Here is an 18,017-nt window from a genome sequence, read left to right on the forward strand (position 1 = left end):
CAAACCCTTTTTCTTATAATAAATGCTTCATTTTAATCCTTTGGCTAATAAAAGACTCGCTGTAGGAAACAAAATGGAAAATATAATCTTAGTTTTGGAAAAAAAATTAACATTAACATGTTTAATATACAGATGTCAGCTAAGACCTTCCTGTAGTTTTAAGGATTTTAATTGATTTAAGACTGAAGTAATTACTAACTTACACAGCTAATCTAATCTTACCATAATGTGGCATGGTGTTCAGATCAGCTTTCATCTGGAGAGCTGTTTAGTTCAGGGCACCATATTTTAAGACAATCTTTGAAAATTTGAAGTACATTCAGAGGAGAATGATAAAAATTATTAAGAAATAGAAAATTATGTTATATGAAAAAGGTTCAGGAGTGGGTTAACCTTCTACCTGGAAAAAATAACAAACACTTAAAGGGAACATGTTAGCTGTCTTAAAATATTTGGAAGACAGCTAGATTTATTTTGTCCACATCAGGAAAGTATATTTATATCTAAGAAGTAGGGAGTTACGGAAAAATGCATTTGACTCGGTGTAAGGAAAGCCATTTTAGAAATTGGTAGCTCCTAGAAATAAAATATGGTACCTAAGAAAGGAGTGTTTCCCTTCTCTAAAATCATTCAATCAACAAATATTTTTTGAGTGACTAAGTTCCAGGCACTGTTTTAGGCACTTTTTTAGAAAACAAAAAATGCTGCCTAGCCACATATCTGGGACATTATAGGAGATGTTTGTATTAATGAAAAAAAGTTAAATTACAGTACGTTGTTTCTATGGGATTTTTTCCTACTTTAATATTTTATATGTTTATTCATTTAAAGAAAACAACAATAAAAAAGTCTATCATTTATCATTAAAATTAGTCCTTTCTGGACAGTGATTATTGTCCTATTATTTCCCCCCATGGTAATGAATTGCTACATGCAGTGTGAAAATAGGCACTCAATGGATTCTGGATGCCGGCCCTAGCAAACCCAAGAGAAAGGCAGCAATGATAGTGAGTTTTCTATCCCTGTAGCCAGAGAAAGTCTGCGCTTTCCAACTGTTCTGGTCAATCAAGATATTTTTAATCTAATCTTTCTTTTCAAACACAGTAGCTTTTACCCTAAACTTTGTGCGTCTGCACAGTTGATGACATGTCTTCCATATCTTCATTCAAATCACATGTAGAAATGTTAAAGAGAACAGGAACAGATACAAAGCATTCCTGTAGCTTTCTATCCAACCATGCATCAGTGTTATTGTGGAACCAGGAATGAATCTTGCTAACTGCAGACTTACATATGCAATTTAGAAAATCTTATTTGCATACATATTGTGAAAGATTTTTGGAAATGATTTACAAATATCAAGGCATTGAAGTCAAGGTAAATGTGACTGAAAAAAAAAAATCAAGGGACTGTATTTGCAGCAAATATGCTTCTGCTCATTAAAAAGTATGATTTGTTATTAAGATATCCATGCTTCCCTAGAAATCACCATGTCATTTCCTACATGCTCACAAACTGTATTCAAGAATTATTCTAGCAATTTTCCAAAATCCAAATTTATTTAAGTTTTTTTTTTTTTTTTTTTTCTAAAAAAAAACTGGAACATCTAGGCTAGGCCAGTGCACAGCCATGAACGGGACCGCGAGGAACATTGCCTGCGGCTCTGGGAGAGCTTTGAGAAGCGGCCAAGGGCCTCCTTCCACACCATTCGCCATTATTTTAAGCCAGCATCTATAGCCACTTCCTGCGAAGGACAGCTTCAGGTTGGCAAAGGAGATGAAGTCACAGTTACACTGCCACATATCCCTGGATCCACACCACCAATGACTGTGTTCAAGGGAAATAAACGGCCTTACCAGAAAGACTGTGTGCTTATTATTAATCACGACACTGGTGAATAGGTGCTGGAAAAACTCAGTAGTAGCATGCAGGTGAAGAAAACAAGAGCTGAGGGGACAAGTAAAATCCAGGCTCGAGTGGAACAGCAGCCTACTCGAACCGCACAGCCATCACAGCCACCACCACCTCCACCATCGCAGCCACCACCGCCGCCACCACCGCCTCCACCATCACAGCCACCACCACCTCCACCATCACAGCCACCACCGCCCCCACCATCACAGCCACCACCGCCCCCACCATCACAGCCACCACCGCCTCCACCGTCACAGCCACCACTGCCCCCACCGTCACAGCCACCACTGCCCCCACCGTCACAGCCACCACCGCCCCCACCGTCACAGCCACCACCGCCCCCACCGTCACAGCCACCACCGCCTCCACCGTCACAGCCACCACTGCCCCCACCGTCACAGCCACCACCGCCTCCACCGTCACAGCCACCACCGCCTCCACCACCAATGCCCTTCAGAGCTCCAAGGAAGCCTCCAGTTGGACCCGAAACTTCTCCCTTGAAAGATAACCCCTCACCTGAACCTCAGTTGGATGCTATCAAAAGAGAGCTGAGAGCGGAAGTTGACGATAACAGGCAGTGACAGTGATGACTAGCGCTGGATCTTCCAAAATCTGCTTTTTGGTACACAAACATGCTGCAAGACGGAGCTACTTTAGCATGGAGTCCATTGCCAAGAGGAAAATGTTATGAATCCGTGACCGTAGTAGGAGCTCGAGGCTCTGGCGCTCTCAGATAGTCAAATCTTTACCTTAGTGGCGATGGGTGATTTTCTCATGTAGTTTTTGAACAATCTCATCTTTCAAAGTAGATCTATAGAAGAACTAACAGAATTATATTTCTATTTAGTTAACATTGTTCATGAGAAACAGACAGATGTGCCCTGGTCTAGGTGACTGTAAGGCCATGTCTTCACCAGGCCAGTCAGTCTGGCCAGGTGGTCTGCACCAGTGAAATGAAACAGTCTTTGAGGGGATAGGAGAGAGGGGGAAACCTCAAACTGCATCACCGAAATATGTGAAAACCACTTGGAATTGTTGACACAAAGTGGTAAGGAAGTTGTCTGACCCAAGCCTGGGTAGAAATGGATTTCAAGACGGAGTGCTTGCGTGTCAGCTGGTTGGGAAGCAGGAGATCTCGTTAGCTCAACTCCCCATTTACAGACTAGGAAAAGGAAGCACACGACCAGCTGTGGCAGTCTCCTGTGTACTGCCTGCCCCTTCCCAGGCTTTTCTCGTTACTCCCTCCCTTAAATCTCTTTTGTTGGAATCAGAGATGTGTTATACTTGGGAGTTTTATATGCACATGGGAGCTTTGATTAGATTCCAAAAGACAAAAGGGTACTTCTAGCTTGAATCAGATCCACAGAGTCCCTAAACACACGAGGCTGGGTGAGCAGATTAAACCAGCAGCCGCTGTGCTGATGCGTCTGACTGAGTTAAATTGGGGCTTTTGGTTCCATGTGCATCCATAGTAAGTGTTCTTCGTTCAGTGGATTTTAGCAGGAGGAGATGGGACTAGAAGAGAGGTGTAGTGGAGAACCTCTCTGAGCAAATGAACCAGCAGTAAGTTTACAAAACCCAGAATCTAGTCAGGAGTTCTGCAGTAGGAAATGACACATTCTTTGATAGGGGATTTCTGTTCATGCTTTTGTACCACTGTTTGTGCCTGACTCCCAGACTGATTTGTATTTTTTATGTACAACTAGATGAAAGTCACAAGATTGCCTTCTGCAGTGTGCAGTTTCTAAATGAATCTGTTGTTGCAGAAAACTGGTCACTAGTAAATGTTCCATACTGAGTGAATGTGTGATAAATGGTCCTGAATTAGTATAGAGGAGCTCATTTCTGTAGTTTGAACATGTCCTGAGAAATTTCCATCAAGACAGTAATAATAATGTTTCCTCTTTGAGTCCCCCCACTCAGATGGCCTTCCCCACCCCAGCTAGTGGAGGGAAGTAGTCTAGACCTAGAAAGGTAATAGTCTGTGGTGGGGGTTCTGTTTGAGTTGTACCTTGCAGAGTTGACTATTTTCATCCGCGTAGTGACCCCAGCGAGCTTGAGAGGGGGACAGAGCCCTTGCCCGGCAGCACGCTCACACCACTCCACCCAAGTTTAGGTAATAGGTGTGCACTGGTACTCTGTGGTGGGTTCTCAGCTGTTGTGAAGTTGTGACATTTCAGTGGATTTAGTGGCAAGTAGGAACTTATTTATACTGGATTGATAATGACAGCTCAGGGAGGATGAAGGTCATGATTGGGAGACTTGAATCATTACTGGATGTGGGAATTGTTTCACTACTCTTAACTTGCTCAAACTGGGGCAGGTTCTAGGAACTTGAACTAAAAATATCTACTTAAGCCTCTCTCTCTCTTTCCCTTTTTTCTTCAAAAGCCTTGATTTATTTATACAGACAGAACTGTGGGTTTTGGTATGTTGGGCCAGGATGTTTGGCTCTATAGGAAATACTTGCATGTGGTGCTGGGCTCAGTGAGTTAAGCTTTCTGAGCTTCAGACCCTTTCCTCCCTGTCATCTGTCCTACCCAACACCGGGTGGTTATTCTATAGCACAGGTCCAGTTGTGTTCTCTGCACAAAACCTTTGGTGGTTCCAGTCCCCTACCCCCTATTTGTACCCACTAGAGTAAGGAATCTTTTTCTTTTTGGAAATCAAGAATTTGACCTCACAGATGGCTTCTCATGAGTAACCTCATGCCAGCCAAACTAGACTTGGTTCTTCCTGCCTCTGTGCCTTCTCTCAGCCTCTCCTCCTCCCCTCCACCTCCAAACTCCACTCCTGAGGCTCTGTAGGGCCGTCTTCATCGACCCTTTTTCTGTTTCAATCTCATGGAGTGTCCTGTGTGTGCATATTGACCTTTCTCTTGCCTGAATTTGAGTTGGTATGAGCTCCTTAAAAGCAGAGACTATCGCTCTCATCTCTATTCCTTGGTGTGTCCACAGGAATAGACATTCAGATGCTTATAGCCTTGTGGGGGAGGAGGCAGAGAAAACTAACCAGTGAAGTACAGGGGATAGACATGGAGAAAACATTCCAGGCATTTGGAGACAGCTGAAAATATTCATGTTGATTTTCATGATTTAGAAGTCTGTGACTGAATTTTTAAAATTGCCTTTTCTTTGCTCTATACAATGTCTACTGTACTGTGGGTCATTTAGGCAAGATAAAAAGACTTAAGTCTAAAGTGTCTGAAATGCCATGGCAAGCCTCAGTAAAGATGTGATTTGGGGAAACTTAATACAAATAAACTAGAGATTTGTAATAATACCACTCATGAACTATTTTATTTCTGCAGCAGAACGATTTTTTCTATGGAGGTGTTAATGTGTTTGTGTATCAGTGCTGGGAAAACTTGAAAATTCCAAAATCCTTACTTCCCTATTTGAGAGGCTGGTTCAGTTGTGTGTGTGTGAGAGAGAGAGGGAGAGAGAGTGAATGAGAGAATGAATGATATATTTGTTACATTACTTTGGAAGAGAATTGGTCTGTTATGTGAATATATATTAGGTACAGCCAAATTGGATGTTTCCATTTGGCAAGGAAGGTAGGATTTCTGAAACTCAGGCCTTAACCAGTAGGTTGGAAGAGAAGACCAGCTGAAGCATTATGAAATGTATATTTTTATTGCTCCTGTTATTTCTCTCTTGAGTTCATTATTTTATTTGCTTCAATGATTTTTAAAGTTTTGGCCTAAAAGTTTATTTTGCTCAATTATTAAGTAGAGATGCATGTTTACATTTATGTAAAATATTTGCTGTATAAAGTTTTTTGTTTATTCTCTTAAAAGATCATTGTATTTAAATAAAAATGAAGATCAGCAATACAAAAAAAACCTAGAACATCTAGAGTCTTTGGTCACTCTTGAGTTAATTTTATTTTCTATTGTCTTTAGGAATAAAATTATTTTTCTGAATACTTTTTATTTTGTTCCATGTTCTTTTCTTAAACATTTTTTTATTAAGAATGCACTTTAAAATTTATTCCAAGCTGGAGTTTAACAGAGTAGCTATATTTTAACTATGATACAAGATGTTGCTTTACTTGAATTAATATTAATTCAAAGTAATAAAGAATACTGATAAAGAACTGTGATAAATTCCCTAACATATCAAAGACTTTAACAAAACTATCAAAAGATGGAGAACTATCCTATGTGATAGTTGTCTTCTCACGATTCCCGTAGAAGTTTCATCAGTCACTGAGTATATTTTCACTTTAAAACTAGGTTTCCATTTTCAAAATATTATAATGTCAATTTAAAAAGAAAAAGAAAAAATATGAACCATTTGTCTAGCATTGGGACTTTGTATTTTAAAAATTTCCAAAAATTATTTAAATTAGATTTTTCTGAACCCTAGGATAAATGTTGAAGTTTTATGTTTATTTGTCTATTGTTCCCCATACATGGGAGTGTCAGCATTCTGAGAGTATGGGATTTTATCTATCTTGTCCTCTGTGTGTATCTAGAGCCTAGAACAATGTCTGGCACAGAATAGGGAATGAATTAATTGTAGTTTTATCATCTAGTTAAGATCATGTGGTTTTTTTCCCCCCCTAAGGAACATGTGACTTCTTTTTGGCCTACAATTTTCCTGTCCTAGTCAGAATTAAGACTGAAGTAGCATATTTCCTCTTTATTTTTTTCATATCTTGAGATAGAAACTTCTCATACAAGCAATTCATGGGAAGAAAACACAAAAGTGTGTTCCCTGACCTTATTTCATCTCAAACTCCTGTAAGAGAAATTTAGGCTGAGGGTCAGAACCACTTTATCTGGGATTGTGGCTCAGGAATGGTTCTTCCCCTCAGCATCGGTTATTGGGTTGGTCTTAGTCAGGGCCTGAAGATGGTATCGCATGAGGAAGGCAGGACGAGTTGGTCACTTTTCCAGCCCCTATACAAGTAGAAAGTAGTCCCTTGGAAAAAAATAATGTTTCATCCTATTACTGAGAGATCAGCATAAGGTTGAATTTTAGTGATTTCAGTGTTTGGGAAGACAATGGGTTTTGGAATCAGACAGGCATGAATTCAAATCCTGACCCTGCCACTTACGGACTGTGTACCCTTAGGAAAATCAGTCCACACCTCTGATTTTTGGTTTCTGTACCTCACAATTTTTGTGAGGATTAAAATAAGATTATGTATGCAAGGTATGTAGTACGAGGCTTTGCGCACAGTTGGCCTTCAAATATGGATTCTATTGTTATTTTAATATCCAGTCAGAAAATAGAGTCAGTGCTTGGCTAATCCATCACTCTCTCTCCATTCCTTTTGGTGTCCTTGATAAATTTAGGTTCCCCCGCATAACTGAGAGAGGAGAGAATGACACCCTCACAATAGCTGCACCATAAACTTTTGGTATGTCTGTTACAGGTTTTTAAAATAATACTTAATTTTGATACACTACATGGTTGCAGGTGAAGGGGTTGATTTAGCCTACAGGACAGGTCAATTAAGAAGTCTTCCAGAGCCAAAGGAATGTGACACTTCAATGAAGTACTTGGCCTCTTTGTGTTGCCTGCATCTTCCACACCAACATTATATAAGTGAAAGAAAGTTTTGCTGTGTTGCAAGGGCATTGTCCAGTCATTTTGAACAGTTACCCTGTGACCTCCAGAACAATTAGCCCAGGATGTTCCTTGTCCCCTTCTCTGCATCCTGAGCACTGCACTAGGCACATCAAGAATCAAGAAGCAATACAAAAGCAATGTGGCCTCTGCCTTTAAGGGATTTTAATATGAAGCACAGAAACTGAAAATAGTAAATATATGCAACATGGGGTAGCATAGTAGGATAAGCCTGAACTGGGAGCTAGAAAATCACCTTCAAACCTCCATTTTGCTACTAAATAGTCTTAGGCAAGTCACAAATTGCCTTTGTAAAATAAAAGCATAATATTAGATGCGTTCTACAGGCCCTTCCCTTTCTAAACTTGATAATTTAGAGAAATTCAGAGACAGTCAGAGAAAAAAAAGGATAATAACTACAATAAAAGTGGGTGACTGTGAAGATCTATACGAGATGTTGGTTGTCACCATATTAAATGCCAGTATAGTATAAATTGGTTCAATAGCACTGTGCCTTCCTCAAAAATCTTTGTTAGGTTGTAACAAAGATTTAACACAGAGAGTAAAGAAATGATCACTGAGTCACAAAATTTTCGAACACCAAGAGATTTTAGAAATTATAGAGGTCAATTCCCTACCTTCTTGTGTCAAGGTTTATGAAATAAGAGCTCCTGGAAGAGAGAGGACTAGAAGTGTATGATGAAGAGGGTGGGAAATAGGTTTTTGCAGAGAGAAAGAGAAAGCTCTTCTTCTCTAGGTCACTTAAATGTTAGTGTTCCTCAGGATGCATCCTAGATCCTCCTCTGTTTTCAGTCTACATACCTTACATGGGGATGTCAACCATGATCATATTGAATATCATGTTGATAGTATTAAAAATTATATTAACCACTCACAGTTTCCCCAGTCAGGACTTTCTCCTGAGTTCTCCCTACCTACTTCACATTTCCACTTGATGTTTCCTCTAATGATATGTCAAACAAAACATGCTTAGAACATGATCCATCCCATTCCTCCCCCTGTACTCCCCTTCCATGGCTTCCTGTTTCAGTAAATAGCACCACTGGCTTCTCAGTTTCCCAAGCCAAAAACCTGGATAATATTCTTAACTCATTCTTATAATTCTAGTAAATTACATACTATAGTCAATTGATTTATTTAACAAATGTTCATTGGTCATCTACTATTTGCCAGGCATTCCTTAAGGCATTTGGGATATATCAGTAAATAAAATAGACCAAAAAAATCTACTTTCCTCTGTGGAATTATTTTAAATTATTTTTAATTTTTTATTTTTTATGGTGAAAAGATATATATTTAGAATTAGCCAGCTGGACTCAATTTAGATGGTCCCAATTTTTTTGGCAACATCCAAAGCATTGTAATAAGGAGCCAGTCGAACATATGCCTTCTTCTGTCCAGCAGGCCTGATCAGGGTGTTGACCTTGGCCACATCCATGTCATAGAGCTTCTTCACAGCCTGTTTGGTGCTTGTTGGCTTTGACATCTGCAGTGAACACAAATGTGTTGTCTTCTGTCTTATTCATCGCAGACTCAGTGGTTGGGGGAACTTGATGATGGCATGGTGGTCAAGCGGCTCCTCTGAGGATATGTGGGCTGCCTCTGGAGCGTCAGTGTCTTCGGCTGGAGGAAGGTGGGTGATGTACGGATCTTCTTTTTTTTTTTGTGGCTGTGGATGCCTTTTAGCATTGCCTTCTTGGCCTTCAGAGCCTTTCCTTTGGCTTCAGCTTTGTAAGGGGCAGAAGCTTCCTTCTTCACCTTCAGTGCCATCTTGTGAAAAGCTTCTGTGGAATTTAAATGATGCATTGGTCCCCTCGATTCTTGTTAGGTTTCTTACCAATTCATCCAATTTTCTTCACCTCACGGTTGTTACCCTACTTTTGAGCATTATCCACTCTTAATTCCCAGACAAGCCTCTTTTCATCCTGCCTCCAACTCACTCTCCACACAGTGGCCTGAGTGAACACGTTAAAATCCAAATCTGATCAAATCACTCACCAATTTAAATCTCTTCAACAGCTTCCAGTGCCCTAGTATACCACCTAATCTCTTTTAAACCTCACACTTGTGACTTGACCCTTTCTTCATTTCTCGTTTCCTGTTGTAACACGCCTCATCTTGGTGCCACCTGTTCCTTTCCTAGTATGCAGAATTCCTCCCAACTGCCATAAAGGACCTTGTTCTTTCTTACACCTGGAGCATTTGTGCTTGTTTTTCTCTGCCTGGAATATGCTTCTCCACTCTCCTCTTTTTCTTGCTATCCCTAGTCATTCTTCAAGTTGCTGTTTCAGTATCATTTTCTCAGGGAACCCTTTTCTAAAGCCCATAGATTGGTTAAGTGCCCTTGGCACCCCCATCAGACCTCTCCTTGCATTTATCACAGATTGTTGCCATTGCTTGCTTGTCTGTGCTTCAAAGTAGATGGTAAGAGCTGTATCACAGGGTTCTCGTTGCCTTCTTCTCTGCTGTATCCTAGGACCTACCACAGTGTGAGGCCCAGAGTAGACACTTAAATATTCATTACATGAATGAATGTGTAAATACACCAAGAAATGCATGAAACAAACATTTGAAGGGACAGTCAGCCAGATACCAGAATGGTAAGTAGAAAACTCCATGGGCATAGAGATGATTTGGCGATTTGATTCCATCCAAAATAATTAGAATAATTATAGGAATAAAAAAAGAATAATTTAGTTGTGTACTGTGTTTTCATTTTACATAATTCCTAAGACTTAAATGATTAATTTTATCTGGTTTTTTTTGAAAGTGGAGAGACTTTTCCCTTAGAACCCACCTCTCAGAAATACTTCAACTGAACTTTATGATTCCCAAATACTGGGTAACTCAAAAAGAAGAATAGAGAACACAGTAGCTGTTATGAAGTGATTTATGTCCTCCCAACAATCAGTATGTTGAAATTTTTATCTCTAGTACATCATGGGATGTGACTGTATTTGGGAACAGGGATTTTAAAGAGGTAACTGAGGTTAAATGAGGTCATATTGGTGGGCCCTAATCCAATATAACTGGTGTTCTTGTAAGAAGGGGAGACACCAGAGGTGCACAGGTATAGAAGAAAGGACATGCAGGAACACAGTGAGGAGATGGTCACCTGCCAGCCATGGAGACAGGTCTCAGGAGGAACCAAATCTTGCCTTGGACTTTAACACTACAGAACTGTGAGAAAAAAAATATTTGTTGTTTTAGCCACTCAGTCTGTGGTATTTTGTTATGATAGCCCTTGCAAAGTAATACAGTGACCTCTTCATTTATGTTAGGAAAAACCTGCTCTATAAATTGAAATACTCCAAATTGAACTATGGTATGGGGATATCACTGCATTCTTTGAATGCTTATAGCAGTTTTATTCATAATTGCTAAAAACAGGAAACAACCAAGATGTCCTTCAGGCGGCCAATGGATAAACAAACCGTGATATATCCATACAATAGAAGATTATTGAATTATATAAAAAAGAGCTATAAAGCCACAAAAAGACATACATAAATTTTAAATGCATATTGCTGAGTGATAGAAGACAGTCTGAAAAGTCTACATACTGTATGATTCCAATTATGTGACATGCTAAAAAAGGCAAAACTCTAGCAATGGTAAAAAGATCAGTGGGGGTGCCAAGGATCCGGGAAGCACAGGGAATTTCATAGGGTGGTAAAATTATTCTGTATGATGCTGTAATTGTGGATACACGGCATTATGCATTTGTCCACACTCATAGCACTTATGGCACAAAGAGAAAGCCTTAATGTATGCAAAATTTAAAAACATCATTTAGAAGCCTGGTGGATCCCAGGATGGAATGCAGAATGTGACAAAAGCAATCTAACTGTATTACAAATGTATGAAATAACCTATTGAAACAAATGGGGTTTGACTTAAGTTACTTTCAAAATAAATGGAGTCTGTAAGACTAGAGGTAAAAGAAACTATACATAAGTAGTGTACGCTAGTTGATAAAGTTATTTCCCAAAGGAATAAATTTGTTAACCTGCCAGGTTAACAATTCTGATATTGCTATACATCACTGCATTTTTTGCCCTGAGTTATTTTGCCTGAAATGCACACGTTAATTCTAAGGAAGTGTAGATACACTCTGAGATAGATGAAGTGCATTGAATGTATATGTAGCCTTCCCCAAAGACAACACAATTGGTTATTTATTCTGCTGATATTATGACACTGGCCCCAAGATGCTAGTATCTCCACAAAGTTTCCCAAGGTTTCCACATTACTAAATCCTTCATGCTTAAAACCTGGGAATAATTTTGAATCAACTTTTTTCTTTATTATCTACATATAGTCAATGACCAATTCTTTCTGATTCTTATTCCAAAATTCCTCTTTCATACATCCCATCTTTTTTCTTTACACAGATATCAGGAAAACCCAGACTCTCATGGCCTTACAAGAAAGTTATTGCCAAATCTTCCTACCTAGTCTTCCTTCCTCCAAACTTTTACTTCTGTTCCGCAACTACAAACAAGTTAATAAAATGCCACCTTATCAATGCTCTGCTAAGGAACTTCGGGGTCTCCTCATTGTCTACAAATTAAAGTATAACTCTTTTACTTGGAATTAAAAGCATTTCCTACTCCGGTCTCATTGTATTAACCCAGCTTTCTTTCCCAGGATTACATAACATGGCATCTAACTTCAGCTGGCTAGTTTCCCCACTGTTTCTTGAACCCCTTGTACTCATTCCCAACCCTGCACCATTCTTTCATGCTTTTCCCTCTTTTTATAATATTTCCCACCTTTCCTGCCCTCTCCTCTCTGATTTACCTGTTAAGTCCCAACCTGACCTCATCTGTCTCCAGGGAGCTTTCTTAATCATTACATTAATTTCTCTCTCAGATCAATTCCCATGGCTTATATAAGCATATTTTTATATTTTCACATTGGTTAGTGTCATTAGTGTGTGTGTGTGTGTTTGTGTGTGTGTGTGTGTGTGTGTGTGTGTGTGTGTGTAGCTCTTCTAAGGTACAGGATCCTTCTTCCTTTTTTATTCCCTTAAATCATGCTGATTTCTGAGGATTCCTGAATTCTTATACATCACATCACTGTATATCCTTACTATAATTTAAATATAGTTGAAGCTGGACAAAGATTTAAGTTCTCAGCATTCTAGTCCAAAATTTATAGTCACTGTAACTGCAATTTTTGTTTTGCTTTAAGTGTCTGTTGAGCTAAATATGCTTCAGTATACATCCCTACTAGACTTTGTGTCAGAAGGTTCAAACCCAAACACAGTATTTCATAGCATACCTCAAACATTCTCTGCCTCAAGACAAGTTTTTGGTCTCTGCAATGTATTAACCAACCATGATCAATTACATGTGACTGGCATAGAATGCTTCTTGCATTCTGAAAGTGCTAGGACCTCTCTTCCTAAAGTCACACACTTGTAGGGTGCACAACTTTGAGAATAACAGACAAGATTATTCCAAGCTTTGGAGAATACAGGCTATATTCAGAATAACAATGACCTGAGGATTGAGATCGCTGTTAGCTGGTTGTTCTAAATCATAGCTTTATATTAGAATCACTTGGGAGCTTTTTAAAATCCAGATAAATAAAACTTATTAACATGTCTAGAAATCAGACTCAGAAGTCAGTATTTAAGCCCTCCAGGTGATCCTAATGAGAATGACTTCCGTAGCCCATTAGGCAAACTTATGTCATGGTTAAATAGCAGCAGCTTGGACTTCTGCATCTAGAAGGGACATTTAATGTCATTATAGCAAAGAGTGTCCTGGTTGTTTCAATTTTTGCCCTATGGGGGATCCATTTTCAACTCAGATACTTTTACTCACTCAAAGGGAGGATTATCCATCCTCACAATCATGTAATAAAGTTGTCTGGTCACACAACTAAGAAAAGTAACCTCTTCTGGGGTGCTTCATAGTAGACATTTTATAAAGCTTTTAGAGAAAGGAATCATGTTATTCCTAGCAATGATTGAGACTAAATGAACTGAGAAACTGCATGATTAGAATTTGTTAATTTTCTCTAAGTAGAAATAAAGGTCATTATGTTTCGTGCCTTCTCTGAATCTCCAGACTAAGTGAGCTTCCTCTGTCATTTCTACATGTGCCTTTTAATTATTGCATTAATATTAGAGTCTACATCGATTCGTATGGTTAATTTTTATTCCTGTCTTATTTGCTACCATACTATAAGCTCTCGGAGTGCAAAGAGTGTGCTTTCACTCATTATATCTTCACCTCAACTTGTCCACAGTAGAGATTCAAACACACTTGTCAGATGAAAGAGAGGAGAGAAGGGGGAAGTGAGGAAGGAGGAAAGCTTTAAACTACTTCACGTTGCATGTCTTCTGGAAAAGTATTTTATGTCTATTAGAATTTCCACTCCTAAAATTTCTGCTCCATGAAGAAATCAAGCACCAACAAAGAAAACCCCTAGCACCTTTGCAAAGCCAATGTAATCCCATCAGCTGTCTGGGTCATTGTCATTTGGACCATTTTTCCTTATTTACCTTTTTCATTTCAAGACATCATTTTAAGATATCATAAAATTGTAATGAGAACAAGATTGTGTCTTTTGTTCAACACCGTGTTTCTAATACCTTGCACAGTGTGGGACTTGGGGTAGGTACTCAGTATGTATTTATTTAATAAATGCTGAATGAGATGAATGAGTGTATGAATGAATGAGGAACACAGATTCATATAGAACCTGGAAAGAGAGATGCCAGATTTTAGACCAATTAAGAAGAAAATCTAGACAGATCTATAACAAAAAATTTGCTTAATTACATAGCTACAACAATAGTACTATAAGCATAGATGATTTCAACTACATTTTTTTAAATAAACCCAGGGTTGGTGTCTTTCCCCCACCCTTCTGGAGGCATTAGGGACACAAGATGTACGTGAGGAGATGTCTTTAAAAATCAACTTAGGACTATAGGTTATAAAATTCCTAGTGTTCTTTGTATAAATCCTTTGAAGCTAAATTGATTTATTTTTAAAAATTCTAGGCTACTTTTTTATGGTTACTACATCAAAAGGGTACAGATTTAACATCTCACAAAATGGCAGCAGAACGTGAGGTTGGTACCTGCATCAAGGATTGGAAATCTACAGCTTCATTCTTCAGTCCCGTTTCACCTCTGCTTGCCCTTTATCTCTGTGATGTATTAGTGCTTCCTTGGTATAACAATGAGGAAAACTGACAGTTCAGGGAAATTTTTAATCCTGTTCTAACAAGTTACATGTTTCGAAACAGCTTCTTCTCTCTCTGTAGTGACAGTTTAAAGGGAAAAGAACAATAGAAATTAACCCACACTATACTGATGTTCGCTCTTTCAGTGAGTGCCAAAGGCAAAACCTGTACTCTGAAGGCTCACCCATTTTATTTGGAAACTCCTATGGTTCCAGTCAGATAAAGACCAAGTTCTTTAGCTTGCCCGTCGGGGTCTTCCGTCAGTGTAGTCTGTCATTTTTCTAACTTCTCTGTCTTTATCAGTTAGGGTTCTCCAGAGAAACAGAATCAACAGGGTGTGTGTGTGTGTGTGTGTGTGTGTGTGTGTGTGTGTAGAGGAGAGACAGAGAGATTGAGAGAGTTGAATTGGCTTATACGATTGTGGAAGTGCAAGTCCAAAATTTGCAGACTGAACACCTGGTAAAGAGTTGTAGTGTGAGTCTCAGAGAGTCTGCTGAGAGAATTTTGTCTTGCTTGGGGGAGGCCATTATTCTATTAAGACCTTCAACTGATTGGATGAGATGCTCCACATTATGGAGGGTAAACTGCTTTACTGAAAGTTCACAAACTTAAGTGTTAATCTCATCAAAAAACACCTTCACAAAAACATCCAGAATATTTGACCAAATATCTGGGCACTGTGGCCCAGCCACATAAAATCAACCATCACACCTTCTATCTCGATTATGTAGATTTCCTTAATAGTGTTAGCCTTCACCACCATATACATCGTATTCATTCTGGCTTCTCTTTGTTCCTCAGTAACAATTACTTCTTCATCTTCCAACAATGTCTTCACAATTCCCTCCTTCTAGTCTAATGATTATCAAACTATAGTGTGTATTGTAATCATCCGAGCTAGCAAAGAACAGAGAGGCTCAATCTGTGGAAGTAGCATGGGGCTGGGTATCTGCATTTTATCAAGTTCCATAAATCATTCTGATACACACCAAAGTTTGAGGACTACTCCTGTAGTCTAAATTATACCCACCCTTCAAGTGATCCCCCCACATTCCCTTCATTTAAAAAATTATATTTTCATAAATCCATCCCAATACTTTGACTATATAACACACAATTTCCAATTTCTTAACTCCTTAAAATTTTTTTCTGGTTCTCTTTGTATGCATTTATCTCTAACCTCTGTACAGTGTATTTTGAGGGTAGTGACCTTGTATATAGCATAATCTAATAAATGAAAAGATTCTCAGTCCTGGATGCACTGTAGAATAACTTGGTGAACTTTAAAAAATGCTTAAGATCTGGTTTCACTTCCAGAGGTTCTGATTTAATTACTAATGGTGGACATTGGGCACTAGTATGTTTTAGAAGTTCTCCAGGTGACTCTAGCGTGTTCTCAATCAGAACTGAGAGCCACAGTTACTGTAGAAAGAGATGAGAGGAAAGGACCTTTGTCCCTTTGGTATCATGGTGTATCCCAAGTAGCCAGGGCAGTGCCAGAGGTGTGGTAAGTGCTCAACAAATACTTAATTGCATGGGGCCAGGCATAGTGACTCATGCCTATAATCCTAGCACTCTGGGAAGCAGAGGCAGGAGGATCATTTAAGGTCAGGAGTTCAAGACCAGCCTGAGCAAGTGCAAGACCCCATCTCTACCAAAAATAGAAAAAATTAGCCAGGTGTGGTAGCACACACCTGTAGTCCCAGCTACTCGGGAGGCTGAGGCAGGAGGGTCACTTGAGCCCAGGATTTTGAGGTTGCAGTGAGCCATGATGACACCACTGCACTCTACCCAGAGCGACAGAGTGAGACTCTGTCTTAAAAAAAAACAAATTAATTGAATGGATCAAGTCTTTCACCATTTTTTAGCTGTATGAATTGTGTGAAACTTTTTGCACTTGTCTTAACCTCAGTTCTCCATATTTATAAAGTGGGAATAACAATATCTATATCAATAGGGGTAGTTTCAAAGAAGAGATGACAAAATAAGTTATTTGGCACATAATAGATGCTCATCAAAAACAAACTCCCTTCCCTTCAAAAATTTGTTTTCATTCTATTTCTGACACTGGAAGGAATGCTGTGGGCACAATAACTTACATACATGTGAAATGTGTGTTAAGTAAATGAATGAGGTATAGAAATGATGGCTACAGTATTGAGTGATTTAAACTGGGACTAAAACATGGTAATGTCTCATTTTATTATGATTGTTGGCTTTGGGAATTCCACTCTTCCACTCTGTGGCCGGGATAAGATGGTAAATGTTAATTGCAGGATATGTTGCAATTATTTATGCTATAAGATTTCTGCCAGTACCTGCTAAATTAAAAAGAAGAGCAGTTATAACTTATGTGTAATTTCTCTCATTAAAAAGAATGCATTGTAATTAAACAACCTGGAATGTGATCAAATGAACTCATTTGGTCCCAAACCTTACTTGCAATAATGTGTTTGATTCTCATTGACTCCCAGAGAACTTAAAGGTCATTGTGTAGTGCTGGAAAGAGAGAAACACACTTTTGAATCATCTGTTCATTTGTCTGTGGTGTGCTGTGTCAACTCCACATTTGTTTGTGGTGTGCATGTGTTCACACGCATACACACACACACACACACACGTGGTTCGATAACATGCTCTTCATGACGTTGAATTACACTGGTCCACACGTCAGGAGTCTGGGAGCTGGTGAAGGACTACTTTTATTTCTAAATTATTGCTAACTGTTCAACTTCTGCTTTTCTTCTCTCTACCTATGAAGCATGGGAAAGTCTGATTTTTTTTTCTTCCTTTCTTTCCCATGTTACTCAGAAAGAAACATGAAGGTAACAAGTGAGTTTTTGCAAAGAACTCTTCAAAACCTGTTTGAGCAAGTAATAATAGCCTGAGGAAAAGTGTTGGACTCCAAAGGCCTAGCTTCAAAAGAAACTTGGGTGTTCTGTGCCTTGCACAGGGCATGAGAAGACAGGCAGCTGTCCATGTTGGACTAATTTGATTCAGTAACAGCTCAGAAAATGGAAACATAAAACAAAAATAACAAACTATGTAAGGTGTACTGTTGACATTTTCTCACAGACATTTGCTTGGATGAAAAATGATAGGAAAATCTGTATGCGAAGCTACTGTGTACGTTAAACCTTAAATTGTAGCCTACTGTGGAATTTGTTTAAACACATTAAAGTTAACTGAAAACTTTTCCCGTGAGGTGAGATTTTTTTTTGTGGATTATTTTAACATTTCATTTAAAATTTCCACTCTATAGAAAGTACTGTAGTTCACTGGAAAATGATTTTC

The 18,017-nt window shown here is 38.9% G+C and overlaps 1 protein-coding gene and 2 pseudogenes across 1 annotated transcript in view; 2 read left to right on the forward strand and 1 right to left on the reverse strand.

Moving 5' to 3' along the window:
* LOC123645180 (inositol monophosphatase 1-like) overlaps positions 1-17,629 on the forward strand; it is a 71,803-nt gene extending 54,174 nt beyond the window's left edge. Inside the window, exon 9 of the mRNA XM_045561802.1 lies at positions 17,535-17,629. Within this exon, the coding sequence (XP_045417758.1) occupies positions 17,535-17,611 (77 nt within the window). The 3' untranslated portion in view covers positions 17,612-17,629. The remainder of the gene's footprint in view (positions 1-17,534) is intronic.
* LOC123645030 lies at positions 1,345-2,495 on the forward strand (annotated as a pseudogene).
* On the reverse strand, positions 8,839-9,287 carry LOC123645181 (annotated as a pseudogene).
* Positions 17,630-18,017: the final 388 nt, after the last annotated feature.

The sequence above is a fragment of the Lemur catta genome, chromosome 9 (assembly GCF_020740605.2).
Source record: "Lemur catta isolate mLemCat1 chromosome 9, mLemCat1.pri, whole genome shotgun sequence".
NCBI lineage: Eukaryota > Metazoa > Chordata > Mammalia > Primates > Lemuridae > Lemur > Lemur catta.